The sequence below is a fragment of the Gopherus evgoodei genome, chromosome 6, assembly GCF_007399415.2.
Source record: "Gopherus evgoodei ecotype Sinaloan lineage chromosome 6, rGopEvg1_v1.p, whole genome shotgun sequence".
NCBI lineage: Eukaryota > Metazoa > Chordata > Testudines > Testudinidae > Gopherus > Gopherus evgoodei.
The window spans coordinates 67,064,117-67,091,610 of NC_044327.1; the positions used below are offsets into that span (position 1 = coordinate 67,064,117).

The following is a 27,494-nucleotide window of genomic DNA, read 5'->3' on the forward strand; positions in this document are numbered from 1 at the left end:
TATCCTTTATCTACTTGACACCAGAGAATAATGAATGAGATCTCCTCCTCAAGGCCCTTCATTTTCAGATTTTATTTATTTTTACCAATTTTATTCCCAGTTTTCACAAAAGCCATTATGGGGATGTTTTAAAAAAAAACACAAACTGATTTTGATCATATTTTGAAAGTGCTGGAACTCCCTAAACCCATCTCCCTGCTCCAGGAGATATGGATGCTTGGCAGCCTGGGCCACCATCTCTCCCCTAGAGTGGACCTTGAAGGAGAAGAGGTGAGGGAGATAAGGGCACCATCTCCTCATGCTGCCTCCTCCACCTCTTCCACTTCCAGGCCTGCCCCAAGAGAGATGAAGACTCTGTAACTAAGTTACTGAAATGCCATTTCTCTTTCCAAAAGAGGGTGTTGGCTCAGAAGTACCGGAAAGACTCGAGTGGGTACGTCTACACTACAGGATAAATTCGAATTAGCTTAAACCGATTTTATAAAACAGATATTATAAAGTCGATTGTGCGCATCCACATTAGGCACATTAATTCGGTGGTGTGCCTCCGTGGTCCGAGGCTAGGGTCGATTTCTGGAGTGGTGCACTCTGGGTAGCTACTGTAAAAGAATGAGGTCAATAATGTCGATTTGCGTCCACACTAACCCTAAGTCGATATAGTAATATCGATTTTAGCGTTACTCTCATTTGGTAGGAGTACAGAAATCGATTTAAAGAGCCCTTTAAATCGATATAAAGAGCAGTGTAATGTGGACGGGTGCAATGTTAAATCGATTTAACGCTGTTAAAATCGGTTTAACAGAGTAGTGTGGACCAGGCCTTGGTCTCCATATTGCTGTCAATCCCATTTCCACCACATACATACTACCAGCTTTACAGATAGCAAGGATAGTTATCAGCATGCAAAGCGAATATAAGTTAGTGAATTACTTTTCATGTCAAAATGGGTCAAAAACAAAAAGTCATCTGATGTTTGATAACAAAAGGATTTTTTCAAAAGTTAAAAAAAAAAAATCAGGAGAAGAGAGTGATATTTATCCAGAAAACTGTAAGTTAGTTTTCGCACTGATTTTCAAGTGTTTAATTTTTGTAACAAACACTGATATATTCCTGGGAAATTTTAAACAAAATAAAAACCAAAAATGAAAGGTCCCAGGCATCCTTCAGTAGCAATGCATTTCACAACAGAACATCCTTATATCCATGAAATGTTACTGAAGTTTCAGCCTTTTAAAAGCACCTATATTTTCTGTTTTTAATCAACTGTGGTCAAGACATTGATGACACAGACAGCATATCACCATAAGGTTATCTTTTATTAGAGATCTTATATTCCATTTCCCCCAAAAGATATAAAACCTTCCAAGAGAAAATATCAAAAACCTTCCATTTAAATCAGTTTGTTTCAGAGATATAATGAACAAGAAAAATCAAAGACATTTAAGATAAGGGAATGTAAAAAAAAAATCTCAGTACAGGTACAACTCTGGTCTGGAAAATAAGTAGTGTTTGAAATCATATCTTCAACAGCATTTTATTTAAATCCATATTTGTGGAAAATAAGGATGCTTGGCTCTCTTAACCACCAGTGCAGCTATGAAAATTAGAAAAAATGTAAAAGAACATGATTAATTGGCGTATATATAGTGAATGAACAGAAAACCAAAAATGTCACCAAAACTGCAATAATACAACTAAAGTATTGAGTAACCATTCCCAGGAGGCATGGAAGAAAAGCAAGAGCCCAATCTTGAATTGATTACCTAGGCAAAATCTCTGTTTGCTGACTTTGGTGGAAATTTTGATTGGTATTAAGGAGTTCAACATTGGGCCTCAAATTGACTCAAAGTCGTAATTTATAACTTAAACAGAATGCATTTCAGTTTTTCCTTCTGATAAAAAAATAAAATTACTAGAACAAAGCAGAAGTCTGCTGGTTAAGGAGTATTCAGGCATTATGATTGTACAGCTGGTGACAAATCAAAAACTGATATAATACATTGTTGAAACATATCCTTTGGAAACAAGTCCAACACGTAAGAATACTTTAAAATTTATTGCATCAAAATTTTTAATTTTCTGCTTAACAGAATTTAAGATATTATTTTGAATATCCTCTTTGCACAGAATCTACAGAGTGCTCTGAAGATTTCTCATCTCCATATGCAACAAAAATAGAAAATGTTACCACAATTTTCTGCTGGCAAGCCTAAAGATTGTAAATTTTAACTAAAAAGGGAGAAAAATTCAAATACTGTAATGAAGAAAACTTACAGTACATGTTTATTGCATGAAAACATCAATTTACTGTTCTATATACTCTCAAATTCAGTTCTTACTTTTCATAAATGGTTAGTGGTCAATATATCTTTGATGTAATTCACACCAGATTCTGCTAAATATTCTACTCTTAAGTACAAAATATTTAGCAGATTGAACTAAATTATGAATTATGCAATCATGATAAAGAGAGATCCAAACCATGACAATACATACAAAAAAAGTAAAAATTTAATTTTATGTTTGAAGTTGGATGTATGGCTACAAGATATAAATTGATATCCACAGCACCAAAATTACCTAATTAAAAAAGTACAGCAGTCAATTTTAGAGTTAGACAGTATGTCTTTTCCAGTTAAGAGGATTTATCATCTGTTAATATTAAAGAAAATCACTGATGAATGCATAAATAAAGCCTAAGCAAAATGAAGTCAGAGGTACAAAGATTAAGGAAGATTAGTAAAGGGAAAAATACTCAGATGCAAATTAGTATATTTTAATTGTAAACAGTAGCTGTATTCAGGGAAATAGAATTTTCATACTCACATGGCTTCAGCACTCAATGCAAAATACTTGATATGGTGAAAATGAAGTGAGAGGAGTAAGATGCTATTCCTCAATAAGGTAAACATTGACAACATATGTAAGCATGATTATTAGGTTTGAAGAGTGACATTTTTAAAATATAGGCACGTGATTCTCAATGCACAGTTTACTACAATCTGTGAAATGTAAATACATTGCATGATGGGTTTTGCAAACTATGTCTTATACGCTATCAATTCTCTGCATCAAGTTGCAGTTTCCTTGACTGTGGCTGAATTTGAATATTACAATATTCCTTATTCTTCCAATATTTAGTATTATGACATTGTTTCAGTACATTCAAATAGTCAAAATGTTCAGAACAACACAGCACAAATTTGGTGCTGGAGGACATAGATCAGAGTGTGGCCAGCATGGTCAAATAGAAGACACACAGTTTAAGTATTATATAAACTACCCTTTTCCCCAAAACAGTGATGTGGACAGTAAAATACTAATGGGACACATTAAAAAATAAGGCACATTTATCTTGATATGGTAATCTTGATATAGAAAACCCATTTCAGAGAACATCAGTATCCAAATGAGTTTTGTAAAAAAATCTTATATTTATGATTATTACAGATTTACTTTTTTATTGTATACGATAATGGAATAATTGCACATATCCCAATGTGTCAAGTAACAAAATGGGACTTTTATTAAATATTTCTATAGTTTTCCATTGCAGGATTAATTTGAAAATCTCTCTTCTTAGGCTATGAAATTCACGAAGTGATGGTAGGGCAAAAAGTGTTAAATCTACCATCGCTTACGAGACAAAGTCTCCGGTCTTTCACTTTACCACAGAATTCAAATCTCCATCCCATAGAATAAATTGAAATTCAATATGGAATAAACTGAGATTACGGTCACTTACATAAATGGTTTCAAATATTTGGACATTAGCTATTACACAAGAGCTTTTTATTCCATTTAAGTTCCAAGCTTTATTAGTGATTTCAACACTGCAATTATTTGTATATAAATTAATCACGGCTCAGCAAAAAGAGTCATTTAAGTCCCACTCCCTCTCCCTTCAAAAACAAAAAACCCCAGAAACCATTAATTATCATTTAACCTGAGATTCAATTTGTTGTCGAGAGGTTAACATCCTTAGAAATTTCTTCATGTGTTGCGTTAACTTATACTGCTGTTGGTATTTTATGTAAAAACAAAAAAGTTGTTTGCAACATGGCTATTCACTGTGTTGGTCAAAAAAAAATTCTAGAATGCATGTTTTCTCACAGTATCCAGAAGTTGGAATAACAATGTGCTTCTTTATTGCACGCCAAACTTAGAGGAAATATAACTGCAGACTCCTCTTCACTATATGAATATTAAAGCCAGGTTTCATCTCAGTCGAATCCGGAAAGTATTTATCTCCATAGAACTCATATCGATCTCACTAATATTTCTGGCATCTCGAGGCGAATGCATCAAAGACAAAGATGTAGGTATAAGACTTTCAACGATTAGCTTATTAAAGAGTTTGTGCACCTTTATCTGAAAAACACAAAATTAAATAAAAGTCAATGATATTTAGAAAATTTAATACAAGTTTGAAAGCCAATTTTAAAGTAACTAAGGGCTTGTCTACCTGACATAGCAATGAGCACTATGGCTGTATAAATTCTAATGCACACTAGAGTACTGCACACTAACTGGCCTGTGTTGACCCTGCTGGTGTGCATTACAAGTTCCCCACTATGCATTAATATAGTGATGTCTGAAACAGTACTACATGAATGTGCACTAAGGAACTTTTAGTATGCACCATCAAGGTCGACACAGGTCAGTTAGTGTGTGATACCATAGTGCTCACTGCTGCATCACGCAGACAAGCCCTTAGTTATTGTAAAATTGGTTTTCAAACTTGTATTGTAATTGCATTTACTGCACACTGCAGAACCATGTAGACAAGCCCTAAATTAACTTAATTTTAAACCTTTATAATGATCATTATGTCACATCTCATTACAGGCAGCAGCATGCATGACAGGGAATCGTAACCCCAAAGTCATTGAAAATTCCTAACTGACCATATTTAAAATGTTATAAGTTATGCTAGAAAGAACCCATTAGACACTAGTCCTTTGTGTCACATTTGAAAGCAACTAATTAAAATTTATCAGTACATAGGTTTTATTATAGGCATTATATGTTTGGCAATATTATAATGAAAATTTTAACCAAGAAAACATTTCATCTTGCCCCACTAACCTTCCAGACAACCCTTCAATAAAGTACTTCCAGGTTGGATTAAACCTACTCTGTGAATTTTATGGATTCATTACCACCAAACAAATTTCTATGACCCACTCCCCCAAATCTGATTACATAATCAAAGAATCAGAGATGGTAAAGTCATTAATGTTTGTGAAGTGTTCAGATACCACAGAGATGTGGGCCATACAAGTGCCTAGATACACAGAGAAGTTGACAAAAATGCTTGGGTTGCTATGCTGTTTGCTGCAATCTTCAAGGCGGCATTCACATGGGAGAATTCATATTTATGTTAACTAATCATATGTGCAGAAGAAAAATACATTTAAAACTCCATAATAAGTATTTCTGTAGTATTTATGTAGTAAAATCATTTTAAACAAAAAGCTACTATTTGAAATCATATTTACAAAAAGTTAATAAGACTGAACTCCAACCCAGAAGTTTATGGCAATATTTTACTAGGGTATTTTTACTTGCCAATACCAAATTAATCTACACACCTCAGAATCTTCATATAGTTGTCAAATATAGAACATGTTACTTGGCTTTCAAAACACATTAAATCACAAGCATCCTGAAAATATGACATTTAAAAAAATTAAATAATTATTCAGCCAGAATTCATACCATAACTGTTTTAAAATATTTTAAATTAAGCATGCATGCAAAAATTACCTTATAAGCTAAAAACCCTCTAATATTTCAACATACCTTTCCCTGAGTAGTAGAGCATAATAGCCTTATGTCTTTGTTTGAAAATTTACAGTCAAATCCTTTTCTGTGAAGGATCAAGGCTGCTTCATCAGATGGCCCAGAATCTGCCTGCAAACAAGCAAAATGTAAGTGTACCTTGGAAACTAACTGCTACAAACAGGAGACTTTTAGAACCACAGACTAGTCATGAGCATTTGACCTCTGGGCCACTTATGTTATGAATACCAATCTCCCTAAGCCGACAGAACACATTTCATGTAATAGTTTAAAAAGACAATGTGCAAGAATTTTCTTTATTTTTCAAGTATCTTAAAAACCTGGTCCTAAATTTAAATGCACTGGTAATAGTTGTATTAACAGGCTTCCCAGAATAAGCAAGGAAGTAAAGGCTTTATAATTATGCAGGCACACCTCCAGGTTTAATTACTGACTATGACTTTGTCCCTGCCAAGCTTTAACACTGTAGGCTTAAAAAACAGGAGTACTTGTGGCACCTTAGAGACTAACAAATTTATTTCAGCATGAGCTTTCGTGAGCTACAGCTCACTTCTTCGGATGCACAGAATGGAACACACAGACAGGAGATATTTGTGCATACAGAGAACACGAAAAGGTGGAAGTATGCATACCAACAGGAAGAGTTTAATCAACTGAGATGAGCTATCATCAGCAGGAGAAAATAAAACTTTTGAAGTGATAATTAAGATGACCCATAGAAAGTATGAGGAGAACTTAACATAGGGAAATAGATTTAATTAGTGTAATAACCCAACCATTCCAGTCTCTGTTTGCATATTAATTCGAGTTCAGCAGTCTCTCTTTGGAGTCTGTTTCTGAAGGTTTTTTGTTGCAAAATTGCCACCTTCAAGTCTGTCACTGAGTGGTTAGAGAGGTTGAAGTGTTCTCCCACTGGTTTTTGAATGTTATGATTCCTGATGTCAGATTTGTGTCCATTTATTCTTAGAAACCTAGCTATTAATCCGTTACAAAACTTACTAGAGACTATGACCAATAATGTACAACTATGAGATTAACTGTGCAGGTTGGTACATGGGCGCAGAACCCACAAGAGGGAATATGCAAGAGTTCGGGTACTCATTGAAACTCAGTTGTGTTTCTAATATGTAAAGTCTCTTCAAGTAATCATCACCACAATTATTATTACTAATTGCTTATATTACAGTAGCATAAAAAAGCCTCAATCAGAACTCACCTTGTTAGGTATTCTACAAAAACAAAGACAGACAATACAGCTGTCTGGGAAATAATTTCACTTCCATGAAAAATTCCCAAATTGGAATGAAAAGCCAAAACTCCAAATTTTTTCATGGAAGTTAACTTCTGCAATAGTTTGTTTCAGAAATGAAACATGCTCCCAGTGCTCCCAAGGAGTCTAGCTGGCTGCAGAGGAGCCAGGCAACCAAGCTGGCAGGATACATGGCTTAAAACTGAAGGACACCTGCCTGGTTTTAATCAAAAGTTTCATTGAAATCAACATATTTCTACAGAACATTTTGATTTCAATGAATTGGTGTTTACTGAAGGAAAAAACGTTGCACTGGAAAATTCCAGACCAGCTTTAGCAGAGTATACCTGCTTTAAAGAGCTTATAAACTCCGATGACAAATCATGCAGGAAAGGGCAACAGACAGGAAAACACCAAAACATGTACAGTTTTTATGTACAAATATACTTTTTTGCGGCCACTGAGCCTAAGAATTTGGTACTATGGAGTATTTGCACAATTTTAGAGCTAATCAGAAATTTTCTGACAACACACTTTTGCATTGGAAGATGCAGATTTGTTGACAATTAACTTTTCTGTGGAAGTGTATAGATTTTGGTGAAACTTTCAATGGAAATCAGGCAGGCAATGGAAACCCGTCTAGTTTCCTGCCAGCTCAACCACCTTCCTGTCACCTCCACACAGTCCACTAAATGAGTTGCCACAGAATCATGGTGCCCAGGCTTCCTGGCTCTGCCCTTTAGGGGCAAAAGATTTTTTTCAAAAATTGAACATTGGTCATGGATGGGAAAGACTGCTTTCCAGCTAGCTCTAAACAAAATACTTCACTAATTTCACAAAATCAGAGTAAATTCATTCTTTCATTTAGTTCTTCCCCATTAAGTATTTCTATTAATGTAATCAAAAACAGATTGTAAGTCAACAAATGCTGCAAAACATGAGATTTATATTTAATGTGTTTATTAAACAGTAAAATATTCAAGTAATGTCATTTTTAGAGTAAGCATACTACAACCATGCTGCTATTCAATAATTAAGTCCATGCATTCTATCCAGTCTTAAGATCCATCAATGAACATGTACCGTATATTTTAGCAGGGATATCAGTACACTTTCACCCACTTTACAAAAGAGCGGAAGTATAAAAGGAAAGGAAGGGAATGCATAAAGATGTCCTTCAACTGAGCAGAAGGGTACGTTATCTGATAAGCCCCTTCCATTTCTTGCCATTTGAACACAAAATATGGTAACATTTGGCCTTCGAGTATGAGATTAATATCTGGACTGCAACAGTTACTGAGCAGTTGGTCTGCAACTGATTGCCAGATTGCTAGGTGGCACATATAGCCACTAGCATAGCCCTCTGATAACCGAGAAGAAGGCTGCTGGTAATAGGAGCCAAGAGTTTTAACAAGTTTGCTTCTATGCTGACTTCTCCTTGATGAGCTCAGCCTGAGGCTGCACGACCCACACATGGGCTTCTCAGCATAGGTTTGAAGCTTTTTCATTATGGTGGGTACATGAAGTTCAAAATGCTAAAAAACTATTATTACAGAATATACACAGGGCCTCACCAAATAGGCAAACCTATGGATCATCAGCAGGAGAGACCTCTGAGCCTAAGTCCAGAGAAGCAAAGAAAGTGGAAACTACCTTCCTATCCAAATTTTTCACATTGTCAGGTGCTAGACTGGTCTACTAGGAGCTGTGGAACAGAAAAAAGAGGAGTTCGGGTGATCTCTGGAAAAATAACTCCGGATCCAGTCCAATGGCTCAATGCACATGAATTACTGTGACTATAGCAGAGGGTAGCTTCTGCTTTTATCCTTGACTTTAGTATGGCTTTTGATACCGTCCCACATGATCGCCTCATAAACAAATGGTAGAAATATAGCCAAGATGGAGCTGCTGTAAGGTAGGTACGTAATTGGTTGAAAAAAACATTCCCAGAAAGTAGTTATCAGTAGTTCAAAGTCAAACTGGAAGAGCACACCTAGTGTGGTGTCGCGGGGACAGGTCCTGCTTCTGATTCCATTCAATATATCTTCATCAATGATGTAGATAATGGCAGAGAGAGAACTCTTATAATGTTTGAGGATAACAACAACCTGGTAGGGGTTGCAAGCGCTTTAAGGACAGGATTAAAATTCAAAATGATGTGGACAAACTGGAGAAATGGTCTGAAGTACACAGAATGAAATTCAACAAAGATAAATACAAAGCACTCCACTTAAGAAGCACCAATCAATTGCACACATACAAAATGGGAAATGACTGTCTTGGAAGAAGAAACATGGAAAGGGATCTGGGAGTTATATGGATCACAAGCTAAATATGAGTCTGTTGCAAAAAACAACAAGTAGTCATTCTTCCATTCTATTCCATGCTGACAAGGCCTCAACTGGAGTATTGTGTCCAGTTCTGGGCACCATATTTCAGCAAAGATGTGGATAAACTGGAGAAAGCTCTGAGGAGAGCAACAAAAATTATTAAAGACATAGAAAGCATGACCTATGAGGAAAGACTGAAAAAACTGGGTTTGTTTAATCTGGAGAACAGAAGACTGGAGAGAGGGGGGACAAGATTCAAGTACATAAAAGATTGTTACAAGGGGGAGGGTGAAAAATTGTTCCTTGTAACCTCTGAGGATAGGACAAAAAGCAAGGGGCTCAAATTGTAGCAAGGGAGGTTGAGGTTGGACAATAAGAAAAATTCCTGTCAGAGTAGTTAAGCATTGGACCAAATTGCCCAGGGAGGTTGTGGAATCTCTGTCACTAGAGGTTTTTAAGAACAGGTTAGACAAACACCTGTCAGGAATGGTCTAGTTATTATTTAGTCCTGCCCTGAGTGCAGGGGACCTGACTAGATGACCTATTGAGGTCCCTTCCAGTTCTACACTTCCATAATTATGATTCCTGATCTCCTGGAGCAATCCCTTGTACAGCTGGCCACAGAAACAACTCTCACACAGAAAGGCTACAGGCTCAGAAAGCTGTTCAACAGCCCAGACTCTGTGTCTCTGTTCTCACAACAGAGTTCAGCAGTCAGATCACAGGTTCTGGGAGCTATACAATGATTCCCCCTACTTTGAGCAACTTAAAGCCTTCTAGCAAGTAAGATTGCTGGCTGAAAAGCAGCCAGTGGCAAGGAACAAAGAATCTGACAACACAAATAAAAACAGAAAATGAAAACAGAACAATATATAAGATAAGGAGAACAAAAGAAAAAGCAGTCATACAGCAACAGTGCTAGGTGTAAGGGGTATCATGAGTGTGTGGAGGTGGATGGGGAAATGGAGTAAATGACATTTATCCATCAAAAGGAAACTCCAACAAAAGAAAATTGGAAATGACTGATCCAAGACACTTTCAATTCAACCATCACTGTACTGACAAAACCCACTGTTAATGTGGATCAACCTGGAATAATGAAGATGAGGTTGAGCCTAAATAAACTCTTTGTCATGTTTTGGGTACACCTGAAGATTCAGTTATTGAGGAGAAGTTGCCACTTGCCACTAATATCCTTGATGCAAATACCCTTTTCCGGGTGGAAAGACAATACCATGTCCCAACTGGCTTCCTTGCTCAGTTAAGACTAAAAGCATTTTCTATGAGACTCCTGTTATCAAGATCTTGAGTATGGAGAGCACTAAACCAAGTACTACAAGAAAACAACTATGGCATTCTGGATCACCTTATTGGTAAAACATCATCTCCCATAGCACAGTGTCTCATAGTAGAATAAAATCCCAAGCACTCATTACTGACTGAAAAGAAAAAAAAAGTGTAACGATATCACTAAGTAGAACTTGAGCTTTACTTGAAAGTTCCTCACTGAAAATAAGATCCTTAATTACTGAGTGGTGTATACATTGTAGAATAGTATTAAGCAGGTATACTGTACTTAGTACATTTGTGAGTCAAGATTTTCTCTATATTGTTTATTAGAATAATAACTCATTAATATATTATTGACCAAAATAAAAAGAATGGGATAAAAATAATCAATATTGAGTTTCTAACTATGAAATACCACGCTTAGTATTAGTTCAAAACATAATTTCAGAAGTTAATTAAGTTACACTCAGAAAACTAGACAAAAGATTTTTGTTTTGCACACAAAATAATAATGTCTGTGTAAAGAGCAGGCTAGAGAAACATCACTGAAAATTCATGGTGCAGAAGCCTGACTTCCCTATAGGGATGAAGTGATAATAGAAATGACAAGCCAATCATCCAGTGGACTTATCTTGTAGTGATCTACATAACAAATGATGGTATGAATATTTAAACTCAATTTTAAAGTAAAAATTATTCTAATTAAGAATTTGAATCTATTAAAATATAAATGTATTAATAAAAACAATTACATGTTAATGAATGGACTTCAAGTAAAATATAGCCATGTCTATGGTTTAGTAATCATATAGGCTATGCCTACGCTGCAGAACACTTGTTTCAGCATGTAGGGGCTGGGGTTAAACACAAGCCACACAGCAGTGTATAGCTAGATAATGCAGTGAAAGTCTCTCACAGGAGAGAGGCAGCAGGAAAAGGTTCTGGCAACAGGGAGCTGCCAGAGCCTTTCCCTAAAGCCTCCATCCTAACAGAGTTTTGCACGGCAGTGGGAGACAGGGACAGGCACTGCTTGGGGATATAGAGAGCTCCTTATACCACCTTGGCATGTAAATTAGACTGACCACAATTATGTCTAGGGGAGTGACTAGGTATAAGGGAATCAAACTTACAACATCTCATACCTCACTTATGAATTTGGCTTGCTATGATTAATGTATGAAAATCCACTTTACTCTTCTCAGCCCTGTAAAATTTTATACTTTGCTATGGGACAAAAATTGCTAAGTTACTGCACTATCAAATCTCCCAACTTTTCTGTACAGCTGCCAACCCCTTCAACGCTGATTTAATTTTGAACCCTCGACAGTTTAACACTGTCAGGTTCTTGGCTGATAAAAACAAAAAAGCCCTGTGCCATGAATTCTCATAAGCAGCATCCCAGGGCAACACTGCTAAGATTTTTATTTGAGTGAGGGAGAAGCGCCATTTCAACAATTTTTAAGTGATTACCATATGACTTATAGTCATTTATTGGGACGTTTAAGCAACACTATAAAGATACACATTTGCTATAAAAGAGTATTTAAAAAGCAGTTTTTAATGTTGAAAACCAATTTATTTATAGTATATCATTTTACATCAATCCACTTTTGTTAAAATAAATGTTCCATATCCCCGAGGCACTATGATAGGAAGGTTGAAGTTTTACAATATTATGAATTACCATTTTTTCCTTAGAGGAACAGAATTTAAAAATTGAAACAACATTTTATCATAGGATTTTCTCATTTGTTCTTTCATGGACTCATTTTGATTTCTGCTGTCTTAAATCTAAATAATGCTTTCCTTGTAATTTTGTAACTGAAGGTTCTTTTTAATATGTAAAATGGTAACACACTGTAACTTCTCTAAAATATGCATCAACAGCTAGAGCAGTGCAAAGAATTTATAATTGCAGGAAAGAAATATGTTTTGTAGGTTAGCAAATAAAAGTTATGACATTTATCATTTTCACTTTGAATTTTCTGAAAAAAATGAAAGACTTTCTTTTTATAAGAAATTCATTTAACTGAGTAATGCAGTTTTTGCTATGGAAAAGAAAGGTTTCATACCTACAAATGTTATTCGCTTCGCATACTGTCTCGGCAGATTTACACTTTGCAAGTGCACATATCAGTACTGCAAGCCCTGGAGCCCTCTATAAAGCACTGATTGAACACAGGCACCTTTGTGGTTACATAAAGGATCACAACCCCAACCAACCCATCCAAGCTCTGGATCAGCAGTGGCACTTAGAGACCAGTTATAGATTGGAAAATAGAGAATTCCCTCTGTAGATGTTCACAGATGGGAGTAAAAACCTCTTGAAGAAGGGCTGTAGCACATAAATGAGGCTAGCAATTTGCTCTCCTAAAGGAGCATCTGCTTTGGCCTCTAAGGGTATGTCTACACTGCAATTAAAAACCCGTGGTAGGCCTGTCCCAGCTGGCTTGAGCTATGGAGCTATTTACTTGTAGTGTAGACATTCAGCCTTGGCTGGATCCTGGGCTTTAGGATCCTGCAAGATGTGAGATCCTGCAGCCTGAGCCCCAACATCTACACCACAATTAAACAGCCTCTCAGCCTAAGCCCTGAGAGCCAAAGTCAGCTGGCAAAGGCCAGTCACAAGTTTTTAACTTCAGTATAGACATGACCAGAATCACTTAATTAATGGTAAGAAAATTTATGGATTGAGCTGTTGTAAATGACATTGTAAAAATAAATCTGAGGGAACAGTGGCTTGAAAGAGTAGATCCTGGAGTCGTCAGTTATAAATTTAGCTCCAAAGAAGGTGGTGGGTCCTGCCAAGGACTGATGTGGGCTAGGCTCATGTATCTGTCTCACATTCTGTTGAACACTTACCCCCACATCCTAAGTCCTTGAGGCTCATATGAGGGGAACAAAGTCTTTGAATTGGAAGATAACAGGTTGCTATTGGTGCCACATATCCTGTTGAACATCATGGTAGCTCGTTAATATTAAAATAACTGAATAACCCTATGTAGGAAAGAATGTGGGCAGAAGGGGAAGATATGGGCCCCTTGCACTAAAGATAGTGTTGTAGAGTTATTGATAGTTCAGAAAGACAGGACCTGTAATGCTTATGTATCAGTTACTGCCTGATAAATCACAAAAAGTGGAACAGGTATAGTTTGCTGAGCAAATCAGATGAGGAAACAGGACAAGCTGCACATTCAAAATCTATCTAGAATATGTAGAAAAAATTATGGGAGATTTCAATCAGAGACATATGCTGGAGGTCTCATGCTGGTGTAAAACATCCTGGGAATTTCTAAAAATTATAGGTAACGAAAATTAAACACTGAAACCATCTCCAGGTAATTCTATATCTGATTTCATTCTGATGGATATAGATGTAAGATCATTGAATTAAAACTGATGGCTGCCTAGATTCAAGTGATCATGATCTAATTTCATTTGCTATGTGCAAACACAATATAGTCCTGAACAGTAATATATACACTTGTTGCTTTAAAAAAGGGAAAAATTCCCAAAGCTAAAAACAATTATGAACAAAAATTAAAGCACAAAATATGAAGGATAATTGGGAATTGTTTACAAAGGCCTTATTAGATGCCAATCTCCACCCACCCATTCCGCAGTCAGTAAAGAGGTCTTCTTTGGTTAAAAAAAAATCATGGTTAGAGGGTAAGTGAAAGCAGCAATACAAAAACAACAAAAATTCAATATGTAACTAATGGAAAAAGAAGAAAGTCAATAGTAAATAGTATACATCAGCAATTACGAGTTAGACAGACAATCATAAACAAAGCTAAAAGTATCACTGAAAAATCTATGGCAAGTAGGGTGAAAAAAATTATATTTTAAAAAATATATCGGGAACAAATTCAATTCTTACAATGGTACAGATCTGACTCTAGACAATGATGGTAAAATTATCAATAATGATGCAGAAACGGGAGACATACAAGAATATTTCCGTTCTGTATTCAGAAAGCAGCAAAATGGCTGTATCCATATCTTACAGGAGTAAGAAAATACTTTCCTCATCAGTAACCAGGGAGGCTATTAAACAGCAACTATAAAAATTTAGTGGGACCAGATAATTTGCATTGAAAAGTACTAAAATAATAGGTTGAGGAGCTATCTGAACCATTAATATTGACTTTTAACAAAACTTGGAACACGGTTAAAGTTTTAGAGGACTACAGAAAAACCCAATATTTTTCCAGTATTTAAAACGCATGGAAAAATATTGGCTGATTAGCCTAACATCAATTCCAACTATATCATGGAACAGCTGATATAGGATGCAATCAGTAAAGATTTAAAGCTTGAAACATAATTAATGCCAACCAATTTGTTTTTAATGGGAAATAAGAAAGTTTTTTACCTTTTATTTAAATCACAAGTTTGGTTGATAAAAGTAACTGTTGGCATAATATACATATTTCTGTAAGGCATCTGAATTAGAATCACAGAAGATTAGGGTTGGAAGAGACCTCACAAGGTCATCTAGTCCATCCCCCTACTCAAAGCAGGACTTAATCTTCTGTGATATTCTAATTTAAAAAAAAATTGCCCTATAAAAAGTCAATGCAGCCATTTTAAATGAATTAAAAACTGGCTGATAAATCTCAAGAAGTAATTGTAAATGCAGAATTGTTGTCCAATGGTCTAGTGGGATCCTGCAGGAAAAATTTGGTGGAGTGACCAGTTACACAGACCACCCTAGATCTCTTGGTATGGTGGTCTCATTTAAATACCACAATAACACAGCCAAATGCAAGATCATGAATCTAGCAATAAAGAATGAAGGAAACTAATAGGGTGTGTGTGATTGTATCCTGGAAAGCAGTGACTGTGAAAAAGGGCTAAAGAGTTCTTGGGCATTAGGAAATAGTGGGGTCTTTCTTCTATGCCCCCCTATAGATGGAGGAAATCTTCCTCCTGTCATAAACAGATAGCTAAGGGTTAATGTCTCTTTCACCTTCAGCACCTGACCAGAGGACCAATCAGGAAACCGGATTTTTTCAACTTTGGGTGGAGGGAATTGTGTGTCTGAGGTCTTTGTTTTCTGTCTGCCTGCTTTCTCTGAGCTTTGGAGAAGTAGTTTCTGCTTTCTAATCTTCTGTTTCTAAGTGTAAGGACAAAGAGATCAGATAGTAAGTTATATGGTTTCTTTTCTTTGGTATTTACATGTCTATAGTTGCTGGAGTGCTTTGATTTGTATTCTTTTTGAATAAGGCTGTTTATTCAATATTCTTTTAAGCAACTGACCCTGTATTTGTTACCTTAATACAGAGAGACCATTTTTATGTATTTTCTTTCTTTTTTATATAAAGCTTTCTTTTTGAGACCTGTTGGAGTTTTCTTTTCTGGGAAACTTCAGGGAAATTGAGTCTGTACTCACCAGGGAATTGGTGGGAGGAAGAAGTCAGAGGGAGATCTGTGTGTGTTAGATTTACTAGCCTGATTTTGCATTCCCTCTGGGTGAAGAGGAAAGTGCTTTTGTTTCCAGGACTGGGAATGGAGAGAGGGAGTCACTCTGTTTGGATTCACAGAGCTTGTGTCTGTGTATCTCTCCAGGAGCACCTGGAGGAGGGAAGAGAAAAAGGATTATTTCCCTTTGTTGTGAGACTCAAGGGATTTGGGTCTTGGGGGTCCCCAGGGAAGGTTTTTCAGGGGGACCAGAGTGCCCCAAAACACTCTAATTTTTTGGGTGGTGGCAGCAAGTACCAAGTCCAAGCTGGTAACTAAGCTTGGAGGTTTTCATGCTAACCCCCATATTTTGGACGCTAAGGTCCAAATCTGGGACTAAAGGTTTGACACCTCCAATAGGCTTCTCTCATGAGATGGGTCTGCAAAGAGGAAGGAAGAAAGGAGAGGAAAGTGAAGTGGCCTGGTGCAGAACTGTATGAAACAACCTTTGCAGTTATGTTTAGTACTCAACAGTTGGAAGTAATCCAGGCACTGATAAAGGAGAAGACATAAGGTCCGAAAGATGGAGGCACAGGTGCGTAGTTTTCAACCATCCTACCAAAAAGCTGTTGATTAGAAGCCAAAGTTCAGCTGATGAGCAGTGAGGAATCCTCCTTCTATATGGACATTTTTTATTAGAAGCAGGCTTAGTCAAGGAAGCAGACTGGCCACCATCTCTGAGGCTGCATCCCCTTGTTTCTGCAGAAAGGGAGGCTTTTGGAAGCCGAATGTTGGATTCAAATGTTTCCTTCTTATAGCGGACAGATTAAGTAAGCTTTAAGGATCGGGTAGCGACTGTGTTCTTCTGATCTTTTCGAAAGGCCTCGGCCTTCAAAGAATGTTCTTTGATGTTCTTTTGTGACTCAGAAGAAAGGCCGGAAGACTTTAACCAGGAGTACCTTCCCTAAGGCTATACAGACACTTCCTGGTCCCTGAGTCACATATACCTTTGGTTATAGCTCTCGCATTAGTATCTGAAGCATTACAGGCTCCTCTGAATTTTCTCTAGTATTCAACTTGGGTAATCAAAGGCTTCATAGCCTCCTTTTACTTCTCTGGTAAAGAGTCCAAAATGGGACTCCTGGTGTCCCATAGTGTGTAGTTATATTAAGACATCATGGCCTGATAATTGGCTACATGAAAACCCAGGGAGTGGAGCAAACAGGTCTTTCTGCCAAAAGTGTTCAGTTTGTATCCTTTCCTGTCAGAGGCAAAAGAGTGAGATATCTTGTTACGACTGGCAAGATAACACCATGGAGTGCTGCTTAAAAATGTTATAGTGAAAATTGATGACCCTCAGTAAGTACTGGGCACATTCTGCCAGCTCTCTGATACTGGTGCTGAGGAAAACAAGAGAGCCAAATGTTCTTGGATCATTAAGATGGCCTGGATTAATAGGAATAGTCAATTTATCTTCAATATGCAGCTGCAAAATATCAAAAAGAGGATCAAAGCAATTCTGTTGCCAAAACAGCTGGTTCAAATTGAAGAGTGCTAACCATTAGCTCCAAAAGTTCATGGAATTGCCTTTGTTCATCCAGGAAGAAGCCCATCTGATCCTCTTTGATGGGTGACTTGTCAATTCCTTCAGAAGGGGTCTCATCCCACTCAACAGGTACTGACAATTCTTCTTGAGGAGAAGAAATGCCAATGCAGGTTGTGATTTTCAGTTCTGAGTTCTGCAGCTCAATACCATATCCCACAAGTAGGAACATACAGAGGTTCTCAAAAAGAAACATGTCCTATAGTCAGAGACTAAAGAAACTCAATATACTTAGTTTATCCAAAAGGAAGTCAAGAGATGTCTTGATCACAGTTTCATAAGCATCAAAATGGGGAAGTGTTTTCTAATAGTAGACTTCTCTTAAATCAATCAGAAAAAGTCATAATGAGATCCAGTGCTGGACTGGATGGTTGTCAAGATGAAGGCAAACTAATTCAGATTAGAAATGAGGCACAATTTTTTAACAGTGAGGCTAATTAACCATCAGAAGAATTTAGCATAGGGATGTGGTGCATTCTGCATCAAATGAGGACTTTAAATCAAGACTGGATATCTTTTGTATATGCTATACCTGAAACATAAATGATGGGATTGATGTACACATTTTTGGAGGAGGTTCTTTGGCTTGTTTTATGCAGATGACCATAATGATCTTTCTTCTGGCCTGAATCTCTGTGAATCTATGATTTGAGGAAGCAAAAAGAGACAAGTGGGAATGTATACAGGCTGCATGAATCTAATGTAGGAGAAATGCATGGTCAGAGTACCCTGCCTGCTCTTGACAATAAAGAAGGTATTTGGCTTTGAAAGGAGTAAAAAAAAAGTTCTAATTAGGCTTGTAACCATTTTCTGAAGATTCTTTTGACCACCTATGTATTTTAAGGGACTATTTATTCAGATGTCTACCTCTTAAATTGTCTCTGAACGATTCTCCCTGATCCCAAGTGCCTCCTTGTAGTTGAGCACCTTAACACTAGAGTTGCCATACCCTTTCCACTCTCAAGTTCCAAAGGACTCCACAATAGGCTCTCTTGCCTCAGTAATACCCCTCCTTGGGACAGATTTATTAGAACAACGTAGTGTAAATAATCTATAACAAACTCGCCAAACAGTCCATCTTTCACCCACTGTGCATTAGTCCTTAAAAATCCCATGACATCTAGTCCATTGATGTAGCACATATCATAGTTCACCACATCTGGGCTCTTCTTCACTCTTGACCCTACAGGTCACTACAGGAACCAAAGAGGATGGCTTCCCCACCTGCTGGAAGCTACTTTAACACTTGCTCTCCGGAGATTTCATGGAAAGACTTAATTAAGCCCTCTGATATTAAGTTTACTTTGCAAGATCAAGTATTTTTTTCTTGAAGAAAGGCTCAAGTAGACCAAAGATTTAGTTGCTAACTTGCTCCCTTAAGTTTTAAGAGTTTCATCATCTTGCTAAGTAGGTCTGAACCTTCAAAAGACAGTTTAAAAATTTAGATTTGAGGGATAGGCTGGAGGTCCCAAACTTAACAGCCATTGTATTGATCTTGTGGCAGCTCCCAATGAACAGCTGAATCAAAGTAAAAACTGTTCTGATCATCAGTGGACTGACAATCAGTGGTGTGGAGAGTATTAGAAAATTATAACTTTGATCCACATAGCCTAACCTCCTGGATACTCTTCTGAGGTAAAGAGAAAGATTTACTCCACTACATTATGTGTGTCAAACCTACACATCCCACTGAACCATTTACTTCGGGCTGAAGCTCTCTCTTCACTCTCCAAAGCATTTGGACCACAGCCACTGCAATTCAAAAGGACCAGAGACATAGATTGGCAGGACTGAACAAGAAGTCACTCATCTTGTGCAGTAATGATGGTTCTTTGAGATGTATCCCCCTATGGGTGATCCACTGTAGGAATATCTGTGCCCCTGCACTTCTAATTGGAGATTTTAGGTAGCAATGTGCATTCAGCCTTTATATGAGCTCTCCCTGCCTCATGATCTGCCTCGGGGCTATCTAGCAAACCCCCATCAGTTAGATAGCCCTGAGGCAGACCACAAGAGAGGGAGAATCCATGTATAGGCTGAATGGATACTGTTACCTAAAATCTCTAATTAGAGGTGCAGGGGTGCAGATACACTTACAGTGGAGTACCCATAGAGAGACTACTTGAAGAAGAAGTAGGAGCTCATGCTACACTGGTCAAGAGCAACTGAGCTTCTTCCTCCCTATCTGCTGCCTTTCTCTGGCCAGCTTTCAAGAGGAACTCTTTCCAAGACTTTTTCCCCACCTCCTTGTTGGTGCTGTGGCTACTGAGCACTCCAGAAACACAATTAGGAGAATGGCTTCTTCACTCCACCCCTCAATTTCATGTTGATCCAACAAATCCAGCCTCAGGGAACAGTTGTCTATTCAACTCCCATCCCTCAATGACCACTCCTGATCCTGCGGCACCAGCTCCCAGAGGTTGTGGTGAATTAAAAGAGGGAGGAGAGGCCAACTGCCCAAGGGGGGAATTGAAAGAGGGAAAATTGACAAGAGGGGAGACAGAGGGAGAGCTGTTTATAGTGGAAATATATGGACAGTTAATCTATTGGACAAAGAAAAAAGGTTGCATACAATGTACTTTAAGAAATTATTTTCTTTACATGCATCATTTAACTTCACTGACTAAAGAGGATTATTATACAGTTGGCCAAGACAGCAACATTTACCTTTTGCCCATGACATTTTTACTTCCAGCCCACATACTAATAAAGAATAATTTTGCCCTCAATACAGAATGAGTTGGACACTCCTGCACTATATCTTTATGATGTTAAAAACGAAAGTATTCTTAAAACAGACTGACAGAAGAAAGCCAAAACTTTTTCCTGAACTCCAGTGATTAAAAAACCACGTTAGAAAATAGCTGATAGAAATAAGCACAAATTGGAGAAAAAAAGTTATATAAATGTAGTGTGTTTTTGCTGAAATATGATTGGTGAAATTACTTCCGAGGATGTCTACCACAAGCTGGCATAATGATGTACAAGAAATTCTTTGAAATGGAAAACACAGCTATGTTTGGGACATTGAAATTATTTTTATTTGGTTAAAGTGACGAAACACACGACTGACCATGCCTCTTCTGAAAATCTGAGAGTCCTGCACAAAGGCATCTTTGGGACCTTAAAATCCTCAACATCCTAATCTCACTCAAGGGACAATACTTCTGCATAAGGACTCTGGTGAAGCCCTCAGACACGCCCAACTCACAAAGATTAGTGAGGATGTCAGGCCATCACTACTGGATTGACTGAAACGTATGATAATAGTTGCAAGCCATACTTTTTCTTAAATGTTATTTCACCTTTATTCTATTCTCTCTTTCCTATCCCCCTTTTTGGCTTCTGTGTAATCAAGATCAAGCTTGACTGGTTTTGTATCAGCTGAAATCCATGATACCATCATCATATCTAGCATCACAGGTTAAAGCAGCATAAATAACCTTGTTCAATTATCAAGACCTACCAGTGGCGTGAAGTTTCAGAGGTTGAAGGGCACAGACCTGTATGTGTAACATATTCTGTCTCCAGCATGTGAATAAAGCAAATATCGGTGAGACAGAAGTTAGTCTTTTCTATTCTCTCATTCCCTCTTGTGCGTTTGTCATGCTTGTTTAGGGAGCAGGAATAATTTTAACAATAACTATTTATCTAAGAGAGAATGACTCTTTCTTTGCCCCAAGAAAAACTTAGTATCAGCAAGATTTTTGAGAGAGATATTTCATTCTGAATAACTTTGCTAAACACAAATTAAATCATTGCCAGAATTAACAGCCATTTTACTTTTAAACACAAGTATTTTAACGTCTGTTTTCTTTGTTCTCTTTATATGCTTTGTAAGTATTAGAATGGACCTGTACAGCGTGGTTGCTACTTTATATGCAGGGCAAAAGCTCATTATACATACCCATGAACCATAAAATTAACTCCTGTGATAGTAAAAACCAGAGTTCTAGTAAGGAATTAACATTTTTAAGGCGGATACCCTTTTATCACATCTTCTTTCACTCCCATCCATCACCACAACAGTAATGAGGAGGTCAAATGAAGCCTTTTTGCCACTTCCTGTCTTGTACCAGCTTCATGGCTTCACTCATCATTAAAATGCTTTGTTCTACGTCATTTTTCACTGTGTTTATCTAATGCGTGCTCGGTCTTCCTCTATTTCTAGTTCCTTGCACTCATATGTATCACCATGTATGGTATACTTTCCGAGTTCATTCTTGACACGTGTCTAAACCACCACAGTCATTATTTTTTAGTCTTCTGTCATAGCATTATTTTTTGCCCTACTTGTTTTCTTTCATTTCATTTTTTCCAGCAGTCTTAAAACTCTCAATAGTCTCCTCAGCCAATTCATTTCTGAGGTCAATATCTTTAGTTCGTCAGCTTTCTTCATACTCCAGCATTCCAACCTGGTACAGCAGCAATGGCACAGCAGTTGTTTCATATACACTGATTTTCATTTTTATCAACATTTCTTTAGCTTTCCAGTTCTTGCAGAGTATTCTAAGTGCAGTAGCGGCTACTTGGATTCTTCTTTTGATGTCACCTTCACAGTTCCCATTCTTCGATACTTGTCCTCCAGGGAACACATTTTTTTCTCTTTATCCTGGTTCTTTGTCTCCAACTTTGATCTTTATTTCTTCCTCTTGTCTTGCAATTGAAGTAATTCTTGTCTTCTCTGTGCCAACCTTCAGTTTGAATCTTCTGCTTCCCTGTCTCCCTTGGCAATTATTCTCTGTAAATCCTCCAGTCTATGAGGACAATACAATCAAGTGAATAACTTAAGATCCAAGGAAGGCACATCTGGACCTCTAAGTGCATGAAGTCTCCTATGGTTATGACACCAGCAATACAACTTTTAAGGTATAACATTGGCAGAAACAGTGCTGAAGCAAGCTTGTGGAATGAAGAGTAGAGATGCAGACAGATTACAGTACACTGGTCAACCACAAAGTCAAGGAGTTGTGGTTAAACACTTAGTGAATATTGGACCCTAGATTGCTTTTCTCCATCTTCTGAGTTCTCTCACTACTGCTGGAGGCAGGATGGACTTAATACACATATATGTGATGTGGAACATCAAATCTTATGTTTGTATGATGTTTCAAAAATAGTGACTGGTGAGAAGATGAAAATCCTTCAGCTGTTGCAGAAGAAAGACCTGGTGACTACATCCTATGCGGATTCATAATTTACTTTTATAGAATGAAATATTTTCTAGAATACATGGCTAGTTATATCATACATTTGTTCATAACATTAATATTTTGAACATACCTTTGATTGTATTGTCCTTAGATTGACCACATGCATGTCACAAGGCATGGAAGAAGTGAGTGGAGAAAAGGCATTCAAAATCTGTGGGACACCAGATTCTGCATATGTAGTCATTGGAATTACAGGATGATTTATGAAAGAAGAAGTCATATGGCTCAGAAGAGATGGGAAACTGACTGATGACTTCTCTTCTTTCTATAAAAAAGCAGATAAAACCTTAATTAAATGCAAATCTGTAAATTAAGACTATTATTTACAAAGACAAAACCTCTCAATCAGCTACTCATCTGCTTCTCTAATAATAAAAATGGTTACGTACTGGTTTGGTTACTGTTCTTCAACGTGTGTTGTACACGTCCTTTCCATTTTAGGTGTGTTGATTACCTGTGCACCGAAGCCAGAGAACTTTTTCCGATAGTGGTACCCGTTCATGTGGAGCATGTGCCCTCTGCACATTTGTTCAACTAGCTGAAGTTATGAAGGGGCGGAGCCTCTCTGACCTCACTGAGCTCCTTGGCCCAGAGAGCCAGAGTTTGCTGTGGCGCCCATGTAGAGAGCAAGGAGGATGGGTCATGGAATGGACATGTGCACACATCTTAAAGAACAGTAGTTTCTGAACTGGTAACTAACATTTAAGTGCTTGCATGTGTCCATTCCACTTTAGGTGTCTGACTATTTCAAATGGAGGAGGAAATTGGTGTCTACCTAAACAAGGACTCCCACACTACTCTCCCAAACATATTGGCTCTTAGGGCATAGGACCAAGTCATAGCCCTGCAAATATCACTATGGGAACATGGCCTAGGAAAGCAGCTGACACTGCTTATGCTCTCATAATGTGCTAAAACTCTGAGGTCATGGACATTATCGTAGCACAGATAAATACAAGAGCAGATCCAGGAAGAAATCATCTGTCAAGAGACGGGATGCCCTTTCATCCTGTCAGTGGACATGAACAAGAGTATAAGGTGGAGATGCCATAAAAACTCTTTAATTCTGTTCAGCTAAAAGGCCACATCTTATAAATGCCCAAGGTATGAAGATTTCCCCTATCTTTGTGAATGTGAGGTTTTGAAAAAAAGGTAGTAAGTATGCAGAATTATTTACATGAAAATCTGACATCACTTTAGTAAGAAATTTGAGGTGTGGATGCCAATTAACTTTACTTTTATAAAACAGTATCTAAGGAGGGTCAGCTACCAAGGCCTGAAGTTCTGCTACCTCCTGGCTAAAACAGTGGCCACCAGGAATACTAACTTCATTGAGAGATGAAAAAGGAGGCGTAGCTATAGGTTTGAATGACGGCCCTGTTAAAATGGAAAGAACCAAACTCAGATTGCAGGATGATGTGGGATCCCTAATAAGAGGCAAGTTCTGTCCAAACCTTTCAAGAACCTAACAGTCTTAGGCAACACTGCCAGAACCGTGGTCCCACCTCTGCTCTTCCTCGTTCCCCATAGCCATGTCCCTGCTCCTTCTCTTCCCCCCAACCCAAGGCTCCACCCTAAGGCCAGCCCAGAACTTGGAGTTGGGCCATGCTAAGAGTCACCCAGGGAGCCCAGACTGTTGTGGGGCCCATGTTCCCACCCATCCCGGTGCATTGCCCAGAGCAAGTGGAGGGTCCATGGCTCCCCACAGCGATTCTGGATCCCTGGGAGGCTCTTATTACAGACCAGCTCAGACTTTTGGCCTTGCTGGGGGCAGGGTCTTGGAGGGGAAGAGAGGAGGGTCCAGGCCTCAAGGCAAGGGGGACTAAGGTCCCCTTTAGTCCCCCCACTGGAAAGAGGCTGGCACTGCCGGCAGGGGCTGCACTTCATGGTGGGGGAGCTGATCAGCTCACCTGACACAAAGCACAGGTGCTGCAGTCACCACTCTGCACCCCCAAACTATACCCATGTTAAAAAGTGGGTGGGCAGTACAACTTAAGATACCAGAGTCTATGACTCTACATTTCTAGAATGCGGCACTGGAGAGCACCTTGCAGGAGTTATCTTAACTATAACTAACTTCGGTACTGGTCATTTTATGTGAGTGTGTTGAGGACTTAGCCCTCAGAGAAGAAGAGGTCTATGGGCTGTGCTTCTGCTGCCTGCATGGCACCAGAGATGGAGAGTGGTGTCTTCTCACCAGCTCTCTTCCAAGTCTGGTGGTGCACTCGGAGATGGAGTTAAGTCCAAATGCCTGCATACTGAGCATGGGTTCTGAATGAGAGCACAAAAGCTGTTTCAACCAGGATGTCTTGAAGTTCAACTTCCCTCAACTTCCTACTCCTTGTTTTAAATACCTTACAAATAGGGCAGTTATACCTGATGTGTCCTTCTCCCAAACACTTCTATCAGTGGGAGTGAGGATCACGGACTGGCCTAAATTTGTTATAGCCAGAACAGTAAGTAAATCTTGGGGACTTGGACATGCTTGGGAACTGAGCCAAAAAACAAGTACCGCTATCTAAACTACAACTATACTAAACTACTTACAATAAAAGACCTCTAGAAAGTTTTCTTAAAGGGAAATACGGGAAAGACCATAAGACTCACACCCACACACTCTGACTACCAACCGTGGTTGGTCAGAAGGCACTTAAGGGGGGCTGGGATGGTTCCAACCCTTTATGCTTTCAGCAAGCAGCATGTACTGCCCCAACAAGTACAACTATTGGGAAAAGTTCTCCAGCTTCAGTGCACTGGTGTGAACACATCTAAAGTGGAACGGACATGTGCAAGCACTCCAAGAATTTTAATTCTTATTCTTAATGGAGTACTTATACAAATAATCAGTAGCTTTCTCAAAAAGTTTGCAAAGGAGGTATCATTAACAGTTCTGTGCTTTTTTTCCATGCCACCCGTCAAACCTCCTGTAAAATCTGTAAAGTCTCTTCATCCTCCTTCAAGTATCTCCTTAAGACTTACTAATGCTGTAATGCCTACAAAACACTCCAGATGATAATGGCTAGACAGTTAGCAAAAAGACTATGGTCTCCTAGGAAATGTACCATTTACTGTTATCTTGTCTTGCCATTCCACTTGTCTATTTCATTTACCTACTCGGTCTTGTCATATATCTAGACTGTAAACTGTGAAGCAAGGATTTAGTTGTACAGCACTAATCTCAGTGGAGTCCTGATCATTTAGTGTAATACAAATAATTAATAGTGCCAGCAAATTAAAATTAAAGCAAGCTACAGAGTTCTATACAATTTAAAATGCAGATGTTTTGATTAGTTCTCAACAGATAAGATACATGCTAACTTTTTAAGGAAGAACTGAGTGTTGCTCTTCCTCCTCTCGGTTAGCAGCACAACATTTTTAATTTTTTTTGTGTGTGGGTACAACAAACAGCAAACATCTGATATGTGATTCAGCTGAGAACTAAACAAGTAAACATATCTAAATTACAAACAGGTTGCTCAATCTTAATGATAGGAAATGGTATAAACATTTCAAGTATATTATTTCATATATTTTACTGAAGATATTACTGCATATGTCAAAAGAAGACAGAAAGCACAGGCTTCTGGAAGTGAATCACTGGCTAGGTAAGTGGTCTAGGCTCCGGTTTTGTGAAATATTGGCCCATCTTCTATGGAGGAGAGGAGGCTATATTGTTTGGATGGTCACCACCTCAGCAGAAGGGGGACCAAACTTCTTGAGGACAGGCTGGCTAGAGTAGTCAGGAAGGTGTTAAATTAATAGCATACAGGGAGCGTAAAAGGAGGAAAGATATGAGCATTCAACACAAAATCAAGATATCGAGAACAAAATTTACCAAGGAATCAAAGGACATAAACAGGAGAAATGCTTCAATTATGTATACATTAATGCTAAGAGTCTGACCAACAAACCAGAGGAACTGGACTTGGTCATTTAGGAGCATAAATTCAATCTACAGCAGAAGCTCAGAGTTACAAACACCTCAGGAATGAAGGCTGTTAGAAACTCTGAAATGTTTCTAACTCTGAACAAAACATTAGGGTGGTTCTTTCAAAAGTTTACAACTTATACACCTTTGAAACTTTATTATGCAGAAGAAAAATGCTACTTTTAACCATCTTAATTTAAATGAAACAAGCATGGTAACAGTTTCCTTACCTTATCAATTTTTTTGTAAACTCCCCCCCCCCTCGTTTTTTTTTTTTTTTTAGTAGTTTACATGTAATACAACACTATACTGTAGAGTATATGGGATTTTTGGTCTCTGCTGCCTGATTGCATACTTCCAGTTCCAAACATCCTTGGAATTTCTAAACGTTATAGATGAGAATTTCCTAACTCAAAAGCCATCATGGGGGAATTCTATGTTAGATCTTGTTCCAACAGATAACGAGGAACTGACCACAAGACTAAAAGTAATATATATACTTGGTGCTTTAATAGGGCCAATTTCACAAAGCTGAAAACAGTATGAGCCAAATAAGCTGAGGAAAAGAATTTAATTAAAAAAACGTGAATGATTATTGCGAATCGTTTAACACCTTACTAAATGCCCCAAAAGCCTCAATCCCACAATTGAGGAAGAAGGCTGTGCTGCTTAA

General features: G+C 38.0%; 1 protein-coding gene across 3 annotated transcripts in view; it reads right to left on the bottom strand.

Annotated features, from left to right (window-relative positions):
* Positions 1 to 1,297: 1,297 nt before the first annotated feature.
* The window catches only part of MAN2A1 (mannosidase alpha class 2A member 1), a 200,393-nt gene continuing 174,196 nt past the window's right edge, over positions 1,298 to 27,494 (bottom strand). For 2 of the 3 annotated variants that reach the window (XM_030565963.1, XM_030565965.1), the window contains exons 20-22: positions 22,964 to 23,158; positions 5,806 to 5,916; positions 1,298 to 4,371 (exon numbers count right to left, since the gene is read on the bottom strand). In XM_030565963.1, the coding sequence (XP_030421823.1) occupies positions 4,219 to 4,371; positions 5,806 to 5,916; positions 22,964 to 23,158 (459 nt within the window). In that variant the 3' untranslated portion in view covers positions 1,298 to 4,218. Of the gene's footprint in view, positions 4,372 to 5,805; positions 5,917 to 21,711; positions 22,830 to 22,963; positions 23,159 to 27,494 lie in introns of those variants that run through there. The other variant, XM_030565964.1, reaches the window with a different exon arrangement.